We start from the raw sequence: 27,133 nt of genomic DNA on the forward strand, positions 1-27,133 counted from the left end.
CAATTTTCTGTATCTCTATCACGCGTTTACGTTCTCTTGGAATTCAGTCTTTTACCCTTATTGACCAGTGGTTGTCCTGCTACGCGCTACGTGTCCAGCCAATGTCCATTTTTTTCTTTTTGATTTCAACTCTAATATCATTCACCCCCGTTTCTTTCCTCACCCACTCTACTCTCTTCTTCCTGTCTCTCAAGGTTACACCTATCATTTTCCTTTCCATCGTTCGCAGCGTCCTCAATTTAAGTTGAACCCTCTTTGTAAGCCTCTAGATTTCTGCTCAGCAGGTAAGTGCCGGTAAGATGCAGCACTTATGCAGCTCCCTCTTGAAGGATAGAAGTAGACTATTATTGATGATTTGAGAATGCTTGCCGAATGTGCTCCACCCCCTTCTTACTCTTATATAGTTACCTCGTGGTTACTGCCTGTCCTAAATAGACGAATTCCTTTACAACTTCCAGTGTCTCGCGAGCCATCGAAAATCACTGTTCTCTGAAGAGACATTGCACATTACTTTAGTTCTATGCATATTAATTTTCAGACCTATTTTTCAGCTTTTCGTGTCTAGTTCAGTCACCACGAACTCTAATTCGTTCCCCGAGTTACTTACTCATCGTTGCAATGTCATCAGCGAATCGCAGGTTACTAAGATAACTCCATTGACTCTCGTCGGCAACTCTTTCCAATTTAGGTTCACGGAAACTCCCTATACACACACGGCGAATAGCATTGGTGAGATCATGTCTCCCTGCTTTACACATTTCTTTATTAGGATTCTGCCGCTTAAATTGAGGGGTGCTATGACGGCTGTGAATCCACTGTAGATTTTTTTTTTAGTATGCTCTCCACTGTGCTTTTTCCAGTGATTTTTTCCACTATGCTTTTTTTTCCAGTACGCTTTCCAGTTTGCGACACCCCGAATACGCTTTAATGTCAGGGTAGATAAGAACAAGGCTGGAACTCGTGCCGTGTGGGGAATACGGCCTCGGTTCTCGAAATTCCAGAGGGGAGATATTACTAGAGCTCAATTAAAAGACGAGATTTATTTATTGATAAGTAATGCAACATTATAACTGCAATCACTCGCTATTCAAGCAGACAAATGTGTCTTCGTACAATCGTGTCATCGGCGTAGCTCGACTAATGCTCAGTTTGTAGGTCTCAGATACTGGATCACAGGTATGAGATACCATCCAAGATATCGCAACTACAGTCATTATCTATGAAAAGCTTTCATAGATAATGATTGCGCCTGTAGATAGACGCAATAATTAGGAGGCTGTATATTGTTGCCCACTTATTTACCAGTTATCAATTCACGTTTTATTGTCTTATTTAAAATGACTGTATGAGTTCCGCACGTTTAGACCATGCCCAGTGTTTGCAGCATACTTAATTTCTAGGTACACTGCTTCGTAACGACCCCCAGGGTTTGTGTGTGTGCCACTGTCCAAGGTTTTTTATCTACTCCAGAACAGTTATCCGAACTTGGGATCTGTGATTCAGCTAACAACACAACACATAATTAGTATTATTGTATACACATCCCGGTTAGTAAACTATTACACACCTCGATCGTTCTTGATCGAACAGTTGTGCCACCGTCAGCTGGGTAGCCTAGCTAGACGAAGTCACCCATGAAGTATTTTGCACCTGTACACGACCGACGCGTCACGGACCACTTAACGACAATAATACCAAAACAATGGACTGTTTCATTTTTATTTTTATTAATGTTACTCCCGTGCCAGCTCTTCGAAAAAATAACGATGCCTTTCGTCCTTCGTGGTGAGGTTATTTTTAGACATCCCGAGTTCCTCACTCGCCACTTTCATCGTTTCGCAGCAGTCGAATCACTTCGTATACCCTGCCGCACGAAGGATTGATTGTAACAACCCGGATGTTGCGTCGCACCTCGTGGATGGAACAGTCAGATGTCCAGGTCTGTCGCTGCCGGCCATGGTGTCTCCGAAGAAGCTTGTCCGACGCGGTTCTTGAAGCCCCGGACGCACTCATCTCGCCGTTCGCAAGCAGTTCCGATTCATCACGTGAATCTACTTTGTGAATGGTCCTCACAATCCGAAGTACAGGCACCCGCAGTCTTATAGTTCTTCTGGTGCCAAAGTCACCGGCGTCGCACTTGGTGGCCCATAGAAGCGTGGTCATCAGGATGTCTCCCTCAAGACCGTGAGTAGTCCAACGTGTTTGATTAATACGTATTCATAAGATAAACGAGTGCAGGGTTTTCTGTTTGGGAGACCAAGGTTTACATACACCTCACCCCCCTCTCTGTTTGTCGAGTCCAAATAAAACTAGCTTGCGATGGATTGAGTGAAGGATAACTTGCTATTCAGTACTACCTGCCTTTGGTCCCCACTTTGGCGGAACTAAACGTTCGAAATAAGCAGTTCTTGCACAGCAACATTAGGGGTGTTCGGCAGCCGTTATCGCGAAAAAAAAAAAGGCGTGCCTATAACCCTGCACACACGACAATGGCGGGAACGGTCCGAATAAGTATAAGTATTGGCGGCCCACCTCTATTCCAGCCTTCCCTGGTACAGGGCGGTGATACCCATCGGCAACACCACCACCATATTGAGTCAAACAGTTGAGCCTGTCACTGTGTGGTGTTGCATTTTTGTTTGAACGGTGGGCTTTCAATACCCTGTACGAATTAACGCTGGTAAAGAGGAATCATAGGTATAAGACAGACTTGCCCCCCCCCCCCCTGTAGCTTCCACCCTGCTGCAACCAGCTAGTCAGATTAAGTATATAGTTTCTCTTGCAACTGGGCGTAACCTGACCATTTCAAACCCCTGATCTGCCGCGTGTTAAGCGATCTTTCTCTCTTCTAGTTAGCATAACACGCTCAAGGGAAACTGCTATGGGGGTCAGCTGGTACGACTTCATGACTGCTCGCACAGCCGAAAACTGGTGTAAGGACAAGTAGAAAAAAGACACACTCAGAGAGATGAGCCTACTATAAGACGCCATTTATTTACGTGCCAGACACGTACGACACGACAAGAACAGGAAAAAAAAGATGAATTGGCCGTCAGTACGCGCATCACCTTGTACATGTCTTTTTTCTACTTGTTCCCACGCCAGTTCTAGGTAGGGTGAACAGTCATGACTGCTCAAAGGACATGTGTTTATAACAGAGCAATCCTTGACCCCCTTTCACCGCTCTCTTATGTGGTATTCTCTTCCACCATCCGGGCCAAATTTTATATTTACTCCGAAGTGAACACGAACAACTCACGAGACCTCATATCGCTCCCTACCCCAATCCCTCGAGACATATTCGTGGGGGCTTTTCACAAACACGGGTCGCAGTTGAACTCTCGCTACGTCACTCTTTCCTGGTCGGCAGGCACCTGGCACTCGCCGTGCCCATGCTCCTCGCAGCGCCCGAGATGGTATTCAAGGGGCCGTCTCTCGCTCGTTCCGACGTGCGTGGTGCGGCGCCAACTAAGGTCATCGGTAGGACGAGGTCCACACACGACGTGGCGGTGGTGCCCGCAGTGACGTCACTCTACTGGACGCCGCCGTCGTCGCCGCCGCTGCCTCCTCGTCGTCTTCGTCGTCGTCCATGTGTCCCCTGCGCTTCTCGCCGCATCGCCGGGCCAGCGCCACGCACGACAGGCAAGCGGCGATCAGGGCCAGCTGAACGAGGAACGCCGCCACCACGGCCGCGGTCAGGACGCTGGGCGTGGCGCAGACCATGCGCGAGTCGCTCCTGGACGCTGTGGCAAGGAAGGCGCCGTCAGAAGGACTTTTCGGCTCAGTCCGGGTTGGTAAGAAATTTGCACCTCTAACACGTTAAGAGCAATGCGTAGTACAGTTTACGGATTGCCCGCTTGCCATACCCCCCCGATTTACGGGTTACCCTCTTGCCTGTTAACTGGTTTCCGTGTTACCGTTTATGGCTTGCCCGGAACACTGTTGCAAACATAGCCGACGCGAGTAAGTCACTGCGCGAGGAAATCAGAACTCGGTCATTTGTGAACAGTTTTGTAGAATTCCGTGATTCATCGCAAGGTCCTGAGAATGTGAAAGACACGTTCACGGACGAAGAACACGTATCACCATGATGCGTGCCTTTCGCGCTTTCAGAAGCTATGGATCAACACCAACTATCCTAACCTCAGTTGTTGCTAATACATTGTAGCTTTGAGGACAGAACCGCTTGTTGAAAGAGAGGCTCTAAGAATGCGTTGAGCACTAATTGTCTAGTAAAATTGGTCATATTAAACTCGTAGGGCGCAGGAGAAAGCCACGCCCTTCCATTAGCTGAAAGTGGACGTTTTATCGTGCCCCTATCATGATGGCACTGCGGCCACAATGTTTTGGGGACATGCCTTGAATCTTGAGAGTACTTCAACAATTACTTCTATATGATAACATCCCCAATACATTCCTTGGCATCATTGTCTGTTAGTTGTCAGTAACATTCACAAGTGCTTGATCTCACGAAAATGAGTGAGCGTTATTGCATGCAGTATTAATGAAAATTCTCTGTGTGAGAGACAGCTATAGAGAGTGGACGGCGCTGACATATTTTTCTCAGATTGTAAACGACTGTAGCAAGCCTTGTGACTCCTCGCGACTGCACAGGTGCCAGCCCCTGTCCTGGACACCGTTCAATCAGGAGACCCCACTCACTTCGGTCCCGGCTGCTGAAGACGCCCGAGTCGGTGGCGCCCCCTGCAATGCCCTGCACGATGATCTCCCTCTGCAGCGGATACTCGGGAAGAGGCATGGTAGGCAGTATGTGCTTCTTGGCGCCGTTAGACTTGGCGCTGCTCGTCGCCGCCACCGGCGTGGTGGCGTTAGGGGCTTCCGCGCCGGATTTAGGCGTCGTTCGCGTGGCCGACCGGCGGCTCATGCGCCTCTGGAGGCCCAGCGGCTGGAAGTACATGCGCCGCCGCCTCCGACGTTTGCCGAAGGACCGAGCTCCAGTCGAGGTGCACGTAGCGGGCGCGCATTCGTGCAGGCAGAACTGCACCGTGACCTGCGACGCGCGCAACGTCGCCATTGCGTAGATCAAAGACTATTTTACGGATATATGTTTCAGTGCCGCCATCATATTGGGCTGCCAACCTCCGAGTTTCGTATCTTTCGTAACAAAACGAGTACACAGCGTTACGGTAGACGTGTGTGCATGAAAACGGTTGGGTTGGTGCATACAACGTTTCATGACCTTGTTAATTTACGACGCGATGTACAAAAGCAAGAAAACATTGGCTTAAAGGCCCCAGATGGCGGCTCCCAAATGTCTTATGGCAAATAGGCTATACTTGGGCAACTCCCTTAAACACTGGCGTTTTGGGTGACTATTTTAGTAATAAAATAACATGAAGTGACGAGATAAGTACACCACGCAACTGTCTCTACCAGGGTTGGCCACCTCAGCGGTAGTGCACAGGTTAAGGGATAAGGTGGGATTAAAAGAAATAGATGGGAAAGTAAGGTGACGGTTAGAGAAGATCGCGGACGGGTCCCCGATCGGCGAGCGGTTGTCGAAGAGAGGGCATCGCGGACGGAGCAACCGTCAAGCGTGAATTCCACCGGGCGCTTCCAAAATCACACTGGCACCATCATTGCATTGCATCATTGCCTAATTCTACCATTTATTTATTTTTGTATCGAATCTCTAGTCAGTGATGTACTATTCCAATCACTGCTGGTATGTTCATAACAGCGCGTCATGGGACAAACTATGTCAGACTAAAGAGAAAAAAAAAAAAGATTGGGCATTTTTCAGACAATCAAACCGAGACTGCCGTCATCCCTCCTGAACCGTCCAATTTAATCTAACTAAGGCACGAAAAGTCTATAGTCACTCACACAGGTGGAATATCTTGTGGCTCGAATAGTCATGTGTGGTATATACCTGAAATCGCACTACAACGTCGTCGGCGAACTTGAAGGCTTCGAACCGGCTCTGCAACGTCCTTGTCTTGTCCCCGGGCAACTTCTCCAGAGCGGGAAAGATGTTTTTGTCCGTGGGACAGCTGCGCCGCGAATTCGGTGAAAAAAAAAAGAACCGAAGCAGGAGCTATTTATGGGGGAGGTAGTAATAATTATAATCGCTGCGTAATTGAAATCGTATAGTCACTGCGTAATCACTGCGTAATTGCCAATGCAAAATAGTTAACAAGCTCAATACCATATAAATGCATGCAAAAGAACGCTCACGCACTCAGTACCATTTCTTCGATATAAGAAGTGTCCAGTGAACATAAAAGTTTACATAAAACGAATATTCGCATAAACGAAATCTCTTCAAAAGAGCGTATAAGGTCGCCAAGATGATTAGTGATCGATCATTAGGCGCTTGCTGCATGTCTCTTAGGTGCTCTACTCTAACTAACAGCAGCAGTTACAAGTCCGGCATCACACATTTTCACCTAGTTCTCACAACAACAACAACAACAACAACAACAACAACAACAACAACAACAACAACAACAACAACAACAACAACAACAACAACAACAACAACAATAATAATAATAATAATAATAATAATAATAATAATAATAATAATAATAATAATAATAATAATAATTGCTCAGTTTTCACGTTCCAAAACCACGATACACGGGACGCCGTAGTGTCGAACTCTGGGAAATTCGACCGCCTGAGCTTCGATAACGCACACCTAAATCTGAGTACACGTGCTTCTATAGAGCATTTCGAGCTCATCGAAATGCGAGCGTCGCATCAGTGATTCGGTGACCTTCGGGTCAGCAGACAAGCATTACAGTCACGAGACCACCGTGGCGGGTAAACGGGAGTTGCTACACTGTAAAGTTGTCATCGCAACATACAGACACGCCCTTACTAACCATAAATGAAGGTGAGCTATAGCTATTCCAGTTTTCGCTGTTGCGAAACTGCCGTTGCATGCAACGCGGGGTGCTATGTAATATAGCTGGCCGAGAATGATGGCCCTTATGAAATGTTGGCCGCCTGTATATAGCACCTACCCAGAGCTGTCTATGAGGACGATGGAATCGTCGTTCTGGCCACTTGTCGCAACCAGGTTCCTCGCGAACAGTCCGAAGACGCCTGCAGAGAAATATGTAAAGAGAAGAAGACAGACAACACGGGTACTTTCCCGTTTCGAAAGTTCGGAGGGTGACACTTGCGCGACTACAGCGCATCTTAAATGAACATTTTGCACGCGGCTGACATCATAAGTTATCATCGTAATTACCATCGCCACTATCGTGTCGCCACCCCCATGTCACACGGTGAGTGTTCATGCCAAGTGGCTAATAAAGCCATTTGAGGAAGGGAGAAACTGTCGGAGAGCGTCGGGTGATTCCGCAGCCCTCGGCAAGCCAGCATCCTGTGACGTCGTCATTCCCGGCCAGTACGCGGTGCATTCTGGGTAGGATTATGCCCCCGCATCATATGCAACCAAAGAGAGCCCAGCAACAGTATGGGACTTGCCTATCACGTGACCAGGGCCTGTTTCCTCCTTAACTTTCTTTACTTTTTTTTTACTAGGCTTCAATGTTGTAACGTGACACTCCCTTCTAGTTTTTGCCTTCCTCCACGCTACCAGGGGTTATTCCGTCCCGCGTGATTCGGGGTGATACGTACTGTCGTCGTCCATCTCGATTCGCAAGAAGAGCTCGTCGCCGAGCTTGGCGCCCGCCACGTCCACGCCGGCCCTGTCCGTGATGCGAAGCCGCACGTTGGGCGCCGGGGCGGTCGCGTTCACCACGCCCGGCAAGCGGCTCGCCGGACCCGCTCCTCTGAAGGGCAATAGGCGTTAATGAGAGCGCCGCACCGAATAACTGCGAAAGCTGTCACCTGCACACCAAATCTTGTTTAATACCATAGAATTTACAGACGCCTACCTCTCTTGAAGGAATCACTCGCTCGAAGGAATCACTAGAGAGAGCGAGAGCGAGAAACTATTCCTCCTGTGCATGCAAACCTCATTGTAACGAAGTCGCATCTGGCACGAAACTGTCTTCGTCGCATAAAGGAATTCTTTATAAACCTATATTTGCAGCACTGCGCCCACGGCAAGACAATTTTTCAGTTACTTTGTCACCCGAAATTGTTATAAAGGTCCATTAACAAAACCACCAATAGCAAAACTATTCGTTATTTCGTTATAACCGATATTGCGTTATATCCGTGCTGCATTAACACCCCAATTCAGGTTCACACAAGTTAGGAATATCTTTAAATGAGGGGGAGGCTAAGTTCCTATTGTGTATCCTTCACACATACACATGCACGCGCACACACACACGCACACACACACACACACACACACACACACACTTTACTCGCTCACGAGGGGGCGAGAGCAACTGAAGTCGCACGCCACGCTCACCCCACGAGCACCTTGTAGGTGTTGGTGACCGTGCGGTTGCCGGTGTCGAAGATGCAGAACAGCTTGACGATCCTGTCACCCTTCTGCTGAATCACCGGATGCTGCTGGATCACGATGGTGCTCGTGAACCGGCCGCGGTCCTGCGGAGTCGGTAACGTGCCAGGGAACAGTATTAGATGAAAGAAAAAAAATGCCAGTCCCATGGCTTGAAAACAATCGGACAGCGAAGTTGTAAGAGCATGAGTGTGTGCGAACGGCCAGTGAAGTCGTGCGCATCATCATCGTTCCGTATCTTTTTTTTTATTCCCTCCCAGCTCTGGTCACGTCACCCGCGTGTCGCTCACTACTACTTCACTGCAAACCGAATAGAGCGAAAGTGGAGTAAATGCCGCAGTTCGCCCTCGCAACAAACACTTAGTCCACGGGGGTATTAGCCTGCAAGACGAGGGTGCAGCGTGCAAACTGAAGGTGTCAGCGTTTTACCATAGGGAGCATCGCTTACGACTACGAGGCTTCCCCGCTCAGTGGAGGCCCCCGAACTATACTGGTCAGCAAGTGCGTAGGCAAATGGTCCGCTAAGAAAACCAAGCTTTTTTTTTAAGTGTAAACGGTCATGCCAACTACGAAAGGAGTGAAGTCCTTAATAGCGTTCATCGCTCAGAAGTTCGGTTTCCCGATCGAGCTTACCCTATAGGTGCGTTCATTCAGGGGAGGCGAAGGCTCGTGGCAGCAACCCCACCCTCCCTATCATGTCAATGTATGGAACTGACCTTGCGACCCCCCCTCCCGAGTCGCAGCACCCCTTTCTTATTATGTCAATGCGTGGGGTTGACGTTGCACCCCCCTCTCAGGTGAATAGGAGGGGGGGCACCCCCCTCCCCTTGCGCACGCCTTTGCAGCTTACCCGTACTGTGAACAAAAAGGAAAAAAATACTCACGTCTTCGGACACTCCGCACCGTCGATCCATGAGGCCCATGACGAGCGTGGTCTCCCGAGATCCACGTCCCTGGATGTCACAGCCGGAGGCTTCGTCTCGAGGGTAGATCCTGCCCGCGAACGGATCCTTGGTGTGCAGGGTGAGTGCCATCGACTCCCGCGTGCACGACAGCTGCACGGCTGCACGGTGCGGCGAGGAAAAGAAGCGCTTGTCCCTAAAGCCCCGGAAAGCTTCGGCATACGCGGCCTCCGAGAAGGGGTGGCCCACGCTGGCTGAGTGTCGCCATTCCCCGAGGTCATCGATCAGGCCAAACCAATTTTGAAAACAACTAATGAAAAATGGCGCTGCTGTCGCTTGACTACCACAGAAGTATTTAAAAAAACAAAAAAAAACGTGGCGTGAAATTACGATAGAAAGCTAAGGCACACCATATTGCAGAAGCCTCCTGGTAGACTAGGTTGAATGGCTCATGGAATATCAAGTACCAAAGCGACCCAGTCTCTGAAAGACGCCGTAAAGAGGGCTCCGGGTAATTTCGACAACCTGCATTTCTTTAGAGTGCACCTAAATTAAATACGGTAAAAAGTTGTTCACAGGTTCTGCAAAGTTCTACAAAAAACAAACGAAAAAAACAACGCCCGATAAGCGTATTATCCAAGGAATGTAGAGTAAATTCATTAAAACGTGACGCAGATTCGTTTGATGATGACGTCACAAAAGCTGGGCGGCTCTCTCGGCTATGTATTAAACATTAGTCATTTGTTCGACACGACCTATAGCTCGTCTCCTCTCCCGAGCTTTCTCATTTGCAGAAGCTTGGTTCATTTGGATACTCTGTCACGCATTTGTAAATTAGAAAAGCAGCGCAAAACAAAAAAAAAAGACGACGCACAAGGGAAGGAACACGCAGGACAGGCCCTGACCTAACGATTCAGGATACTGTTTTGTTGCTTCGACGCTTTGTAAAGGTAAATCGGCGAGAAACCAACGGCATGTGAAATTTCATAACTTTGTCACGACACATAGACAGAATAATCATACTTAATCGACGTAGCGCGTTTTGAAACATAGGACAAGGGAAGGGACAGAAGGGAGCGCTTACTTCCAACAAAATTTTATTTCAAGGAGCGTACATATATATGCTCATGAAATTCGAAAACAACAGACAAACAGATGAAAAACCCTCTATTGCCATGCGCTAAAAACTTATGATCTCAAAAACGACAATTCTTTTTCACAAAGACCGAGAGAAGGATTGCTGACGCAGTTCAGCCCTAATCTACTAATCCTTTCTGCTTCAATAATCTCCCTTGTCACTTCATTTCTGTTTTTTCCTATGATTACCGTCCCTTCTGTCCCTTCCCTTGTCCTATGTTTCAAAACGCGCTATGTAGATTAAGTATGTCTTACCAACATGCCCAACTTTATACTCTAGAATAATCATATCTGATATTGCACGTCCCAAAACTACGATATGATTACGAGAGACGCCGTAGTGGTCGGCTCCGGAAATTTCCACCATGTGGCGTTCTCTAACCTGCACTGACATCGCACAGTACATGGACATCTACCATTTCGCCTCCTTCCTAATGAAACCACCACGGCCGGGATCGAACTCGCGACCTTCGGTTCAGCAGCCGAGAATTGTGTTCCACTGTGCCATATCGGCCCGTTCGTGCGCGCACCACGGGCAGCCAGGTGACGGGTGCAGCGTGGGCCATAAGCGGTGCAGATGGTAGGGGTTGGTGAGCGTGCCCGTCTGCAGCCTTCTCAGGTCCTTCTCAGCGAGGCCCTCGAAGACCAGGTGTGGGCCGTCCAGCGGGCCAGGGCCGTCACCGAGGACCTCAAAAGATGTTCCTCGAACGATGTGTCCCTGGCAGCCTAGCCCCGGGCACAGCAACAACCGTTGGGCAAATGAAGTTTATACAACTCAACTGTCCCACTGTGGCGGACACATGGGCGGAAGCTGTCAATCGATTACAAAGGCTGCGAAGGCTATGGACAGATGACGTCATTGCTGTTATAACACGCGGAATCGTAAGGCGTACGTGAGATAACTCTTATTTGCTTACCGTCAGGGACTGTCTGTCCACGCAAGCGTCGCCTATTCGGTTGATAACAAAGACCTCGGCGATCAGACCAGTGTACCCGCCACGGTGGTCTAAAGATTACGGTGCTCTGCCTGAAGGTCGCAGGACCAAATCTCGGCTGCGGCAGCTGCGTTTCGAATGAGTCGAAATGCTAGACACCCGTGTACTGTGCGTTGTCATTGCACGCGAAAGAACAAAAGATCGTCGGAATTTGCAGAGCCCCTCCATGGACTTCGGCACGCGTCATAATCATATCATATGGTGTTGTGTACGTAAAACACTCGGTATTATTATTACTGTACTCAGATGCTTTTGCACAGCCACCCGCTTTTTCTTAAAGCTGATCGCGGGATGGTCGACCACCGTGTCGATAAGCACCGCTGCGGCAAAATGAATGAGAATACGCACATGCGCGCAGGGAGCACTGCGGTGCAACTTTTGTCTGCCAAGCTGTTATACGAAAGGAAGCTAACCCCACATAATTTTTCGTCCTTGGTTTTTTTTATGTTTGCTTCTTGAAGTGGCGGATACACATTTTTAACCCGGTAAAGTGCTGCGAACCATAGGCAAAAAAAAAAGCTCAGTATTTATTATCAGCGGGTTTAAATCGAATTGCATCGATCTCAAGCGCGACCACCTCACTTTTTCGTTATAACATGAAATGAGCATTCAGAAGAAAAAAACAAATAAAGATGACGATATACCTGCTCATAAGAAGCCGGGGCGTTGCCCTGTTCCTGGAACAGCTTGCAGAAGACAGCTACGCAGACCGCGCATTCTCGTCCATTTCAACACTTCGCTCCCTTATACAATAAACTCGGCTGTCGACAGTTGCGCGCTCACGATTAAAAAAAGAAAAAAAAAGCCGGCTCACGGATTCAAGCGTGACGTCAAATTTTCTAGTGTAACGACCTGTATGAACAGTCGCTCGATATTGCCACGTTACGCCGTGTTAATCAGATCTCTAATATTAACATTGGCTGTGATCTGCATGTTCGAGCTGAAATTACGCCGACATGACCCCAACTGAATACGATGAAAACGAATGTGTCCGTGTTACTTCGGCTCTACTTTGTCCCGTTACAATCCCTGAGTACTGTACTCTTCTACGACTTATACCGACATGACCCCAACTGAATACGATGGAAACGAAAGTGTCCGTGTTGCTTCAGCTCTACTTTGTCCTGTTAGAATCCCTGAGTACATTACTCTTCTACGACCCAGCATTTCTCAAAATCTTGTGCGCACGTGCAATGTTCCAAGCACTGGGTGTGCTGATCTGGGGTTTTACGTACGCTCGGGACATGCGGGCCGCTGGTAGTAGCCGACTCCGGGCGTCATGCGGAGCGCGAACCCTCCGAGGCTGACGGTGTCGTCGCCGGACATGGCGCAGACGCCCGCGGCCGGCGCAAAGCTGTAGCTGCGACACGCGAACTCGCGGCTCGTCTCGCACAGCGAGCGGCACTGGTCGGCGCTGAAGGCGCTGCGAACCTGGTCGGCACGCCGCAGGTCCACGTCCTTGTGCAGCTCGTAGTCGCAGTTGGACGCCTGGCCCGAGGACGCTGCAAGCACGCGCGGGAGAACAGAGTACGCCATCACCTATAATAGAGAGTTTTAGTACTGCGGAATGGTGCTATACGTACGCATCCCGCAAGCGCCTTGCGTTACGTGGCGTCGTTTGCCACTAATCGGCTTTTAGTACGCCGTAGTACCCGCGTACGTAACGAGCGTGAAGCCTGTTGCGCCATCTGGTAGATCAAAATAGAAGCACGTGTTGTTGACGGCCAATGTGAGCCAATCCAAGTGTTATAGCCAGATTATGGCCATATTTTAAGCCACAGAGCCGGTCGGTGCTTGCCTTCGATGCCGACATTTTGCAAAACGAAGTCTCACGCTGTCGCGAACTTGTTCAAGAGTGGCGCGATCACCTCATACGTACGCACGCACGCATCTCATGCGTGCGTACGCAGCGGCTGCGTTCGTAACGCGATACGTGCGCGTTGCGGTCTGCGCATGCGCACTACGCAGAACGTGGCGTCCTTACGTACGCAACGCCGCCACGTACGCAGCGTGCGCAATACTAAAACTCTCTAATGACCACGAATGAATCGCGCTCATGCTTACGCGGCAGGCAGAGGTTCTCGAAGTAGTGCACGTGCGGTCCCTGCGCCGGAACGAACGAACTCGGCTGCGAGCGCCTGTCCTGCGAGCTGAGGCGGCACTCCCTGGCGCGGCCGTCGAACTCGCCCGAGCGACAGGGAAACGAGGACTCGTGCAGGCACAGCTCCTGGCAGCGCTGGCAGCTGGGCACGCCGGACACCACGCGGTCGTCGAAGCCGCGCAGCTCCTTGTCGGGAACGCGCTCCATCACCCAGTCCTTGTCGCACGCAGGACCTGCGGCGGGTGAGAGAGGGCAACCAACACTCGCAGGAACCCTTTCGTATTCGCCTGAGATGATGCGAAGGCGAAAGGCCGTCGTCTTTTTTCTGATGACGTCTTGGTATAGCGCTAACAAACGGTACACAGCAGGGAGGTAGACAAACCAGCACAGAACGGAGTTAGCTTGTCTGTCGACCTTCTTACACTGTCCCGTTTGTTTGCGCTACCAAGTTTTTGCAATGAATCTACACCAGCTAGAACGCCTATCAGGTCTTTCTTTCTTTTATTTTCATTCGATTGCATCCATCTCCTCACACGCGAAAACTTCCTGCACCAAGAGGAATTAACCACTGCCTCCGGGATCGGAGGCATATATTAAGCTCTCTGCACCTCACGAGACTTTAGGATCGGTATATCTGTGGCTTAGGGATGATGCCATGTGATAACATCACCATGTAAACGTCACATTGACGCATTAAGATAGTAAGCAGGGCTAGTCGGTTGGCGTTCATGATGAAAATTTTGTGCAGTGCTCACGAGTACGACTAGACAAAGGACAAGGGCGTCGTTTCTGCCTTTCTTGTCGTGACGTCACTATTAACTCATTATGGCGTCACAAGTATCGGGATCTGTGACGTCGTGATAACGTCATCACACAACGGTGACTTTGTCGCATCACTCTTGTTGACGCCGACGGCCGTTTTTCAAGTTTGATGAGGAATCTAACCCCGTATTTACAAGCGCTCATCGACTAAAATTTCACCCTTCACTTGACTGAGTTGAGCACTGCACCGCTGCTCGACTGAAATTGACGCTGCGCTCCTCAAGAATCGCTGCAGGTTATCGCTGGTTGATTGATTTGTGGTGTTTAACGTCCCAAAACCAATGATTATGAGAGACGCCGTAGTGGAGGGCTCCGGAAATTTCGACCACCTGGGGTTCTTTAACGTGCACCCAAATCTGAGTACACGGGCCTACAACATTTCCGCCTCCATCGGAAATGCAGCCGCCACAGCCGGGATTTGATCCCGCGACCTGCGGGTCAGCAGCCGAGTACCTTAGCCACTAGACCACCGTGGCGGGGCAGGTTATCGCTGGTATGCAGTGACTCCGTCTACCAAGCAACGGCACTCCCATAGACTTTTTCAAGTCAAGGTGAAGCGTTGAGTGAAGGGACGTTCTAGAATACGGTGTCAATGCTTTCACCTAGTTAAAATAGCATAAACGCTTTGTCGAGCTGACGCACGCACCATGGACGCACATCTTGGCGAAGTAGTTCGAGCGGTCCGATGCCGGCACCAGGTTCGGCTGGTCGGTTGCCGAGCCGAGTGTGTTGGCCACGTCCTCGTCGTCCAGCGCGGTGGCCGCGAAGCACGCGTTGTGCTCGTAGTTGACCACCACGCCCAGACAGCGGGGCGACGCCTGGCAGCGCCGTAGACAGTCCAGCGTCACGGCACCCCGTGAGCGGAAGTCTTCGCGCGGCGCGAACATGGGCGACAGTCGACGCGAGCCCGGCTTCATGGCAACCATCTTTTCAAACGTCACGGTGTCTTCGCCCTGGGGACACTGCTCGTTCCTCGAATGTACTGCAGCGTATAGACAGGCACGATCACTCACTCACTTACTCCACCCACTCTTACATCGCTAAGCGCTTCGCAGATTGACAAACTAGTTCAGCTCTTTATTCCAGACAGTAGTGTCTTGAATACAAGGGCAAAAAAGCAGATGTTCTCCACCTGACGGGACCCGAGCACCCAATGCACACTCAGAGCATGGACACAGGGTTGCCGTTGGGTGGACTTAAAAATAGTTCAGCTCCAGACAGTAGTGCCTTGAATACAAGGGCAAAAAGCAGATGTTCTCCACCTGACGAGACCCGAGCATCCAATGCACACTCAGAGCATGGACACAGGGTTGCCGTTGGGTGGACTTAAAACTAGTTCAGCTCTTTATTCCAGACAGTAGTGTCTTGAATACAAGGGCAAAAGGCAGCTGTTCTCTGCCTGACGGAACCCGAGCACCCAGTGCACACTCGGAGCATGGACACAGGGTTGCCGTTGGGTGGACTTCAAAATGCCTCAGAATTTAAGCCAAAGCAGTGTCGCCTATAATAATTGTAGCTATATAAATAGAAGATGAACGGTATTATGAACAAAGGTTTTATTGTGGATGGATAAATAAAACCATTTTGACTATTTAAAACGAGATGTGTATAGGTAGGCTGAAAATGTCATGGCGCCAACTGAACATTTTCGTTGCCAAAGTGGTCTAAAAGTAGCCAATTTGGCACAAAGTAGCCACCAACGCAGTCGTGCATGGACAAGCATAAATAACATCGTCAATACATACAAACTCAGTTTCATTCAAGGTGAACAATATGCATAGTTTTACAGCATTAAAGAAAGGTCTTGAAACAAGCGAAACCTAAGGAATGTATAACCATAGTGATATAACTACAGCATATAGAACTTGATTAAATGTGGAAGAGAGGGAGGACATGAGCGAAATGCTGGGTGTTGAGCTCATCGGCTGTTCACCACCTCGGGCTTTCCTCTCTCACCGGGAGGCTTGTTCCAGAACTGGACGTCCCTGAGCGTGGGCAGCTCCCTCGCCTGAGGGACCGCCATGGCGCCGGCTTCGAGGACGAGGCAAAGGACAGCCGCGGTCCGGATGGTCAGGGCCAGCCCGCCGATCCTGGAGCGCATGTCCTTCGTCCTGCGAGTGCCAGGGCACACCGGCAACGGGAGAGGCTCACTGTTTATGAAATCGATGTTTCCGTCTTGGACGATGAGATCACCATCACTGTACCACAGGTGTCAGTGGTGACATGCGGAGATGCGTAAACTACCTGCGTCTCAGAGCATAACAAAGCACTATACAGCTCCTTTGACACAGCTTCAACGGAAACCGACAGATAATGAAACCAATGAATGCATAGGGTATACGTTAGTTTGACTTTTTTAACTGTAGTATAGTAATTCGTATAGAAATGTGTAGAAAGGGAAGTGGACGGAAAGACAACATCTCTCCTGTCCCTTCAGTTGGTCCTTATAGTTCCAGGCAGGCTCGGCACTATGCTGACAGTAAGTGGTTTTTTCGTCCGCGTGTTTTGCTGCTCTATACCATTGACGTTCTACAATTGATGCTCTACTATTGATTTCCACGAATTGTTAGAGCACCTGGTGCGTTATTTGAAGGTTCCAAGTTCGATCCCTGTCGGCAGTGAGTTGTCCTTTCATTCATTTGACTTTCTTCGCATTTGTATCGTAATCGCAACAACACAATTGAAGTAGTATAATTAACAATCCTTATACCTTCCTTGACTTCATTATCTGTTAGTTTCAGTTAATGTTGTGCCAAACATGTCAGCCATAATCATTCCTTTCTTTCGTTCATACAGCTTTGTTTTGTGTGTGTGTGATTCACTAAGTGAGTAAACTATACCACCTGAAACCATCTCAAGCTGTTTTATGAGGAAGAGGTGAGATTGAGGGTGAAACAGAGAGCAAAGTACACCGAAATCACACTACATTTTGGATGGAGGCGGAAATGTTGTAGGCACGTGTGCTCAGATTTGGGTGCACGTTAAAGAACCCCAGGTGGTCTAAATTTCCGGAGCCCTCCACTACGGCGTCTCTCATAATCATATAGTGGTTTTGGGACGTTAAACCCCAAATATCAATCAATCAATCACACTACATTTTGTGTCCTTCATGCAAGCGGACTGATACTAAAGGCCAAAAAGAACTTTAAAAAGGCACAACGGCATAAAAGGCAAGGCAAGGTTTAAAAAATAAGCTGTGATAGACAACTTCGAATTTACTTTCGCCGGGTGACTTTCGTTAAATCGCAACCAAAGCTACAGATAGGCAAGCGTGTTTGCAGGGTGTTCTAAACGTGATTCGTCCTGGCTCGGAAATCAAACCCAGAACTTTATACTCATATATCCCCGGCTGCTGTTATTAAACATTGAAATTCAAGCAATGATGTGGAAGCAACCCACTTAAAGCCCCGCGAATCATGATTCAAATGATTCTTCGTCAGAGAGGGCACACGCCAGCCGTGGCCCGCTTCTGTCCACGCCCGTCTGCACAACACGGTCTTCCGGACACCTGAAAGTGTCACGGGGTCGCCGCCCCGTGACGCCGCCTCGTCCACCATGCGACCGCCGAGACAGCCACGAAAACTAACCCCGAGTCGCCTTTCGCCTCCTGTCACAGAAGGTCGACTTCCTGGTTGACGGCGTGGGCTATCAGGCGTGTTCCAGTCGTACCCACCGTCACAGACAGTCTACGTTGTCAGCAAGAAAACCAGCTGCACGCTCAAGTCGCCCGAGTAGTGGAAGGCACCCTGAGAATGACTGTGCTTTCTGTTTGACGTCCACCCCGTCGGTGAGAGACAGCAGAAGAAAGCAAATAGTTAATTCAAAAACGAAGCGCAATATTTAAAAAAAAGTTAGAAGAACGAACGTGAGGCATCTCCTGTCTCATCTTCGTTCTTCTCAGTTTAAACCTTGCGTCACGTCTTTCGAGTAACGATGCACCAACTGGCCAATCATAGCGTACTGGAAAGCAAATAGGAAACGCTGCTTTTTTTTCCCACCTTCTCTCACATTCAAAGTACAATACTCCCGCGTCGCTCACATTAAGCGTACGACAAACTATCAATACGAAATAATTTGTGAGGGTGAAATCTTGTTTGAACGTCGAACTAATACACGGGATGCTATTCCATAAATTATATTCTGGACATTGTAAAACTCCGCAATGTTGTCAGCTTCCACCTTCGGTGGTTCTGATTGGCACAAAGAACTGCTACTGCTTCTTTTCATTGGCCTAATATGACATTATGTCTTCGCTCTGCTCGACCCAGAGTGCGACTACGAGTATCTCATTGGCTTAGAATGCAACCGTAACATAATTTGAGAGCATGACGGCATTCGCCAATGTCCATAATTATGGAATCCGACAACACGGACAAATTCGCCGATGTTTGGAATAGCACCTCGGATTATGTTGGTACACAATGCCGTCCTCGTGAAACCTATCTGTTTAGCCATATTTGTTAAAACTGGGATGCGACTAAAGATGGTCGATGACCGTTTATATACCTGTTGAGTATATAGAGAGTATAGTATACCACTCACCCGTATTTCCTTAGTTTGATGTGATCGGCTCGGCACTCGTCGCGCTGGTGTTTGGGATACTTTATGAATCGAAGTTAACGAATCGAAGTCAAGTTTATTCGGGAACTTATGCGAACACCAGCAATAACGCTGGAAGGTTCAAACGCTGATGTATAAATGATGTCGTGTTTCACTGATATCAGATTAATAACGGTCGACGGCTTTGATCGCCGCTATCAGTGTACAGTATTGCTTGCACTTCTATTTTTGCTTCCACGGGCGCAAGGTCATCCAGTGAAGAGTTTCGTCCACTACAGTCAGACTTCCACCATGTTAACCGTCACGACCACTTGGCCGTATACTGGAACACACCATCGGTTCTTTCGCTGCCTGTCGGAGCCTAACGACGGAGCTACTTCCTGGTACACGGCTCGCCCTCGTCTGCACGTCACCAGGTCCCACGGTGGCGGGACCAGACTTCAGCATAGCAAGCACCCTATGGACAGATGAGTCGAGAGGGAACAGCCCTATGGGACAACGCCGGTAGATGAGCCGGGGGGTGGGGGGCATCGACTCCTGCTCCGAAATAGAAACGCCGCCCAACAGAGAGCCACTCTGCACGGGCATCACAAGCGTTATGCAGGACCCTCTACGTATATAGTCCATTCATGGACGCATGCATTCGGCCGGCCGTGGGACCGCTGTCCGGCGCCATTGTGTGCGGTCGCCTTTTCTTACGCGGCAGCGCTTCATTTCGCCGCCGCCAGCTTGTTGTTCATTTACACGGCTGGCCGACTTTTTGGAACACGCATCACGGCGCCACGTTTTGGTCCTCATTTCGCGGCTGAGAAGGGAAAGGAGAAAGGTTGTCGCCGCTTTCCGTAACGTAGCCCCATTTTCGCGGCTTTATCTCTCTCTCTCTCTCTCTTTTTTTTGTCGCATTATGTACATGCTCTTCGCACCCTGTCGTTGATCCACTGTTACCAAAGCTGACAATCTCAATTTGCTGTTCTTTTCTGTAATTATTTGTCTCATACTTGAGTATGGAGCCTGGGGAGACACTCAGGATGTCGGTACATATGCGTCAACTCCCCCGCTCTCTCTTGCTTTCTACACTCTACGACATCTTTTTTTTTTTCACTGTCTTTTGTTGTGTAAGGTTGTCTTCCCATTGTTTGAAAGCATATGCACCACCAGGGAGGCATATGGCCTACTTAGAAGTGGAATGTATAACACGGCCCTTTCACACCCCCGTGGATCCACGCAAATTTTGAACATATATGTGAACTTATTTTTCGCTTTGAGAGCGGCAAGGTCAGTAACGTCAGTGTCGATGCCGGCTTGCTCTCTCTTCCAGGCCCTTTTGTGCGTGTGCGTGTGTGTGTGTGTGTGTGTGTGTGTGTGTGTGTGTGTGTGTAAGCTGAGGAGGAGGAGGGGTTGCGATATTGTGGAAGTTCAGTGATCCCATCACTGTAGAAAAGCGCCGCTTTGACCACAGAGGCTACTCAAGTTTACAAACACGTCCTACATATAAAACGCGTGATTTTTTCTTCGAAAGACGTCCGGACGGCCACTATAAAGCACAGATTGCCACAAAAAATAATCAAGACCCAAAAAAAAAAAAGATCAGTGAAGCTACGCGCTAGTGGTACGAAGACTGAGAAAAAAGCCGAGCTGGTGGCCTTCCCCCGCCTCGTTTTCCTCCACACCCTCACTTCCCTTTCCTACGTACTTGCTGTACTATATACAGTATAGTTGGCTATGCTATGTTTACTCTCTCCCCTGCTTATATTTCTCCTTCTCAGTTGCACTATCCTTTCGCACCCCTTGTTATCCAATACTACACAAGACTATGCTATGCTTTACTCTATTCCCTCCTCATTTCCCTTCTTCTCTCCCCTTTGCCACATACTTGCTATATTATGTACATGGCTATACCATACTTTACACTCTACCTCTTTGCTTTTCACTACCCTTATCTACCCATTTCGATACTATACTACACTCTGCTATGCTATACATGACTATGCTATTCTTTATTAGCGTGCCTGGACAGCCGAGTGGTTACGACGCTCGGCTTTGTATCGAAGGAAGGAAAGAAAATAGGAGGAAAAGAACGGCAGGGAGGTTAACCAGCCTGTAGGCAGCCGGTTTGCTACCCGGCGCATGGGAGGGGGAAGGGGGAGATGAAAGATAGAGAGCAGAGAGGGAAGATAGATAAACACAGCACATTCGGCAGCACACGCGCGCACACTCAGGTTACGCAGGTCCAAATGCAGGTTCTCCCAAATTTTCTCTCTTTCTCTCTCTGTCCACCTTTGTATTCGTTGTCTTTTCCATCATGAAGAAGATGAAGAGAGTGCGAACCGCTTCACAATAATAATAGCTTTCTCTCCACGACTGACGGAGTTTCTTGACTAGTGGTTATGGTCCTTTCTTGACTCGGATTTACGGTCTATGGGTTATGGTCCTTAATTGAGCAATCACCTGACCGCTGTCACAGGTCAGCAGTCACCCGCCTGCTGACCTATGGGTCAGCAGTCAGTGATCATAAACCACTAGACCTAACCACTGAAACTAACGCCAAAGTATAGGTGTCAACTCACTGCGCAACCAATATTGCAGCATGCTATAAAAAAGCAGCCACTGAGCGAAGCCTCCACAGTGTTATTATCCTTGTGCGCCGCTTTTGAGGTACGATCGCATACAGCGCATGCGAACAAGGTACAGCATGTTTGCCATCGAAATTTTTTCTATAAGCTGAACGAAATTGATATTTGGGCATTAGTGCCACGTTCTGCGAGTAGTTTCGCATATTAAAGCGGCGTTGGACGTGCGGTGATAGCACAAGCCCTCTAATCGCCACATCTCTTCACGGTCGGCAGTCCATGGAGCGCACCCGAAAGTGGGCCATGGGATGTCCCGCGAACGAACGACCCCTGAAAGCAAACATCCCAGCAGCCATGCATGGCACGCGTTCAAAAAAGTGTCCCTGCTCAGTTGTTTTCTACGCCAGATTCCGTCCCTTTGTTCAACGTTTCTCTTTTTCTCATACGTCCTGCAAACAAGTTCCATCCGCTTTCGTTTTGTTATTTCATTTCAATAAGATTGTTTCCATCAATAGAGGTGTTTCCATCCATTATATTATCTCTCTTTCTCTTTCTCTCTCTCTCTCTATCTCTTTTGTGAGCTCCATTGCTTGAAATTCTTCGTCATCGTCCTTGGGGGTTCATGACCACCGTGCAGAGATAGTGCATTGAATCTGTCACCGGCGCCTTTGCTGCCACGTCTACTTTGGCGACAACTTGCCTTATAACAACGTCCTGTTCACGCGAAGTGTTTTCCGAAGATAAGCGTTCGTGTTTAGGCGTACGAGTGCTGCGGCCTAATGTTTACGTCCCCGTATACAGCTTCCAGCGCGCGGAACGTGGCTCGTAGTAACTGTATGAGCTGTGCATGCGCTTTGCTAACACTCGCGTTTGTCACGGACTGCAGACATTCGTGGAGACTCGTATGCATCACGACTCGTCTGCTTCATTTGTACAAAAGTGAAATACCATTTCTTTCATTCAAACTACTTAAACAGCATGCTATAAGACCCGCAGTGGTGGTGTAACGGTTACCGTGCTCGACTGGTGACTAGAAGGTCGCGGGATCGAATCCCGTCCGCGGCTGCCGCATTTCGATGGAGGCGACATGATAGAAACCCGAGTACTACATGTGCCTTGTCAGTGCGCGTTGAAGAACCCCAGGTGGTCGAAATTTTTGTAGCCTCCCACTGCGGCGTCCCTCGCAATCATAGTGATTTTAGAACGCAAAAACCCCGCATATTATTAATATTATTAATTCTTGAATACTTCGCTCGGGTTTTGGGAGGATGATATACCTGAGATAAGGAGTGCAACTGAACGAACTTACCTGCTTATCAGGAGCTTATAAGTATACCCACGCCCACGACATAACAGCGGATCCATCAGCAGCTTGCACATTTATTGTACGAATTACGCGCTCCCACCGAGCATAGTGGACTCGCTTTTCGCCATACGTAAGTCGAACTTTGAATCTAGCAACCCAGAAAATAGTTATCTTGTATTAGTAAATTACTCGCTCGAGATAGCGAAAGCACAGCTCTTTTCATTAGATGACGCGCAAAAAAGTCACAGCGTATCCAAGGAGTGAATGACGATGAGTGGGATGAAGCGTCCATCTGTCCGTGTGTCCGTCCGTCCGTGCATGCGTCCGATCGCGTTAGAGAATGCAGACGGCGCTTGGGTAACACCGACGAGACACGAGCCAAGAAAGCCGAGCGCAAGCGTCTTCAACGCGCCCGCCGCTCTGCTTTGTTCATGCCCCACCAAAGATGTGCCACGTACGTACGGCGACAATCGAGAAAACTGTGAGAGGCACTCGTTCTCCACTTACCCAGGCACAGCCCGCGCAGCAACCAATCGGAGAGTAGCGGTACAGCGCCATCTAGAATATCCTCACTCAACTGCAGTTTGTATGAACTTATATGAGACAGCGCCGTCTATTATACTGTGCGGGATATACTGCCTTCTTTTCTTTCTCGTCTCTTCTTCTATCGGTTACGTGTGAAGCATGACAGCGTTAGACTAAGAGGAGCTTCGCCCCTAAAAAACTGATGGCCATGTCAACTTGAGGTTAGAGAAGTAAGCTACCGTAACTGTCAATCAATCAATCTGCCCTCTAGCTACGTTTACTGAAAGCTCATTAGGTCATACAATTGTCACTTGTACAAAGAGTCAATAAACGAATCCTTGTTTCGAGCATTTGATGCGAAAGCTTTATGATCACAGGCAAAGGAGATGGGACCACACGCTTGAGAAGTTACCTAGCCAAATGATGGCCTGGCATGCTGATCTATCTACTGGGTGATGATTATTCTACGCACCGCCCTAGCCTTGGCTTATTCGAGTTTACTGAACTGAATTAAAGTTGGCCTGAAGTCCAACGTGCCTTTCATCACATAAGTTAACAGTTACCACCTTATTATCCAGTGCGCGTTTCTAACCACTCCAGTTAACCATTTACCTAAACGGCTAATTATTATTTATAAATGCGCAACGCTCGGAGAGCAATTTTATTTGTTAGCATTACTTTTTTGTTTGCTCATCTAAAAAATCAGCTCGTCGAGTTCGAACAAGTTTCACAGGGAAAGAGCACAGCCTGTGACGCATTAGCGTGAACGACAAATGCATGGAAAGGAGGTGACGAAAGGCGCTTCTATCTTGTGTTGATCTCTTTATTATTTGCTCTAATATGTCCCAGCCAATTATGCACGGCCAAGTAGAGGAACAATTCATTCTTAAGAACACGGAGCCGCAACATTCCCAATGCGCTTTTTCGGTGCATGCAGCCAGGAGAAAAACTGTGTGTTGAAGAAGACCTGTTATAAATTGGCACTGCAAATAATTATTTATTTAAGTAGCGTACTTAGGAATGGAACAATAAAGGACGTATTGGCGAAATTCACTTTCTGCTAGGCCAATCCTCTACATTGGTTATGTACCATGTCCGGTGGAAAACAACAATAACGAGCAGGCAAAGACACTCAGTGCTCTGCACGGGCATTCAATAAAAGCGCGTGGGGCGACAATACATTCCTGATGGTTTCGCGCAAGGTGTGCACCCCGAGTTCAGTGTTTATCAGATGCGTAGAAGAGTACTTACATAGTGCGGGAGAAACGTGTAAATGAGGCCACTGCGTAAACCTTGACGCAAATGACATGTCTCCGGAACACAACCGTCGTAAAGACCAATAGATAATGAAGGCATGAAAGGGACAACTTGCCTCTAGCCTGCAGGTACCGAATCTGCAACCCTCGGATGAGGAGCCCTACGCTCTCATCAAACGAGCTAAGGTGGCGGTCATCCACTCGTCCACACTATCTGGTTCGGTCCCTGTGGCCACAGGCGTGTGCCCGCTAGTGTCTGAAGAGGGGGTTGCAAAGTCAGCCTCATGCATAATAGGGAAGGGGCGCTGTGACTCGGGAGACGAGGGGGGAGGCAAAGTCAGCCTCGTACATTGAGTTATCGGGAAGGGGGACACTGCGGCGAACCTTTGCCCCCTCCCCCTTAATGGGAACCATGGGGGCGCGTATACGCCTGCAGCAGCAAGTTTTATTGTCATACACTTTACTTTCTTCTCATCTATACATCGCATGAAGCCTCCGAATTGTTGTGGCCTCTTCTTTCGTCAGCTTGGGGTGAGGAGACTTCAAGCTAACACCTAAACACACGGCACCCTACTGCATAGAGTCTACCCAACGCTATACGCCTACAACTGCCCCATATGCGACGTGCCAGACACACTGGCCCACCTACTACTCGAATGCCCGTGGCGCCACGAAGATGCCAATACCAAGACCGCAACGACTGCACGTATAGACCCCCCTAGCCGAGACGTGGGAGGTCAAGATTGCCGCACGCGACCTAGACGACCAGCGAGGACTTGTCGCCAGGGCCCGGGAGGCGATTGCGGCCAGAGGATTCCTGGAATAAGGGACCCTCCCACCTAGGGTGACCGCGAGCTCACAAACTCGAGAAGACTGTTTCGAAAAATAAATGTTTATTTCATCATCATCATATACATCGCAGTTACTACAAAAAAAAAGAACAATACGATTAACGTTCCCTAACGTTCTTTGGCTTCCTTATCTCCTGATTGGGTAAAGAAAAGAAAAAAAAAACGATCCATCAACATTGCCTTCCTTCATTCGTCTCAGGGAAGGCAGCCCTAGAAAGACGGCTGCGAACGGTTTGAAGAAGGTGATGTTTATGTCCAAACTAGAACTAAGTCGAGGTTAGTGGTCTCGTAGAAAGATAGCGAAGACGCATCTGATGCGGTATATAGTTCGAAAGACAAGAAGCTAGATGACTAAATGACGTGATATTAAAAAAAACACCCTTGTCACACGCCCACTTGCAAAGTACGACCAAGCCGCCAGTCGTACGAGATCGTGAGCTCGACAGATCTGTTCTTGTGGTTTTGCAAAGGACTCATTCTAGATTCAGAACTTTGACCTCGAATGGGTCGAAATTGGAAGCACGCTATATAGTTTGGCTAAGGCAGAAACAAACTGTCGCACACATTTTGTAGAAAAATTTGACAAACGTTTCTCTTTTTTTTTTTACGTTGAGGTCAATCACCCTGCGTTCTCCCCCTTTTTTTTACTTTTTTTTTCGCGCTAACGGACATCGAGAATCTTGCGTTGGTGCCTTGTCAAGAACTAGAAGCTGCTCTCACCTGGAACAGAATGCACCACGTCGACGTCAATCCAGCATCGAAAGGGACAGTGTCGTGGCCGCGCAGTTTGTCATCCGGCGTCTCGATCCATCGCGTACGCACCACTATCACAATCGTCTTCGGGGCGGTACTAAAACAGGCCCGAGCGGTCCGCGGCGCCGGTTCGAGCGTGCCGCGCGTGAAACTAAGCGGTTTCGTTTCTGCGCCGATGTACTTCATCGCGAGCTATACAATGACCCTTCCCTCCTAGCCCAATGACCTCTCTCTCTTCGCCTCCTCCCACCATTAACCTCCCTCTTCCCCGAGCATTCGTTTATAACCCACGGTCAGAAGTAGCACATGCTCTCACCGAGGAAGGTGGACGTCACGCTAGGATTCATTCGTTGTATGAATGGTGCGCCGTTATGATGGGCCACGTTGTTGCATAGGAGCTGCGTGTGTGTGCGTGCGTGTGTGTGTGTGTGTGTGTGTGTGTGTGTGTGTGTGTCGCGGGGGGAGAGGGGGAGACGAACGCTAAGTTAGAAAGAGAAGGATCACTAAGAGATGATGTAGGGGAAAGCTACATCACGCTGCAGTTCGTTAAAAGATGATCCGGGGGGAAGGGGGGGGGGTGCATGTTTGTAGCCGCGGTAAAGCGGACCGACAGTGACTGTTATGAGAGGGAGTCCTCATTTGATATGCGCGCGAGATGGGGACACAGTTTACCGCCACCTAAATTGGTCGTTCCCTCGGCCGGCCCGCTTTCCTGAATTTGCCGTTCGTTCATATAAACGGAACGTTGATGACGTCGTCATTTCCTTTCATTTGTCCTTAGCGGCGTCGTCTAATGACTGATATCCGAGATAGCGTAAGCTCACCAGGAAGACGTAGTGACATGCGGTATCAATAATACAGTGGGGTCTCGACAAAGCACTCGCGCAACAATATTTTTTCCATGAATAATGCTCAGATTTAATGCCCCAAAACCAATAT

At 48.8% G+C, this 27,133-nt stretch overlaps 1 protein-coding gene across 4 annotated transcripts in view; it reads right to left on the reverse strand.

Moving 5' to 3' along the window:
• Positions 1–27,133, reverse strand: part of LOC119181838 (uncharacterized) — a 138,493-nt gene that overhangs the window by 16,590 nt on the left and 94,770 nt on the right. For 2 of the 4 annotated variants that reach the window (XM_075875121.1, XM_075875122.1), the window contains 9 exons: positions 16,330–16,484; positions 15,020–15,355; positions 13,515–13,784; positions 12,686–12,952; positions 9,301–9,479; positions 8,363–8,502; positions 7,615–7,769; positions 6,993–7,074; positions 5,894–6,014 (listed from right to left, as the gene is read on the reverse strand). In XM_075875121.1, the coding sequence (XP_075731236.1) occupies positions 5,894–6,014; positions 6,993–7,074; positions 7,615–7,769; positions 8,363–8,502; positions 9,301–9,479; positions 12,686–12,952; positions 13,515–13,784; positions 15,020–15,355; positions 16,330–16,484 (1,705 nt within the window). Of the gene's footprint in view, positions 1–1,705; positions 3,744–4,662; positions 5,012–5,893; positions 6,015–6,992; positions 7,075–7,614; positions 7,770–8,362; positions 8,503–9,300; positions 9,480–12,685; positions 12,953–13,514; positions 13,785–15,019; positions 15,356–16,329; positions 16,485–26,161; positions 26,299–27,133 lie in introns of those variants that run through there. The other 2 variants (XM_075875124.1, XM_075875123.1) reach the window with 2 other exon arrangements.

The sequence above is a fragment of the Rhipicephalus microplus genome, chromosome 10 (assembly GCF_043290135.1).
Source record: "Rhipicephalus microplus isolate Deutch F79 chromosome 10, USDA_Rmic, whole genome shotgun sequence".
Lineage (NCBI taxonomy): Eukaryota > Metazoa > Arthropoda > Arachnida > Ixodida > Ixodidae > Rhipicephalus > Rhipicephalus microplus.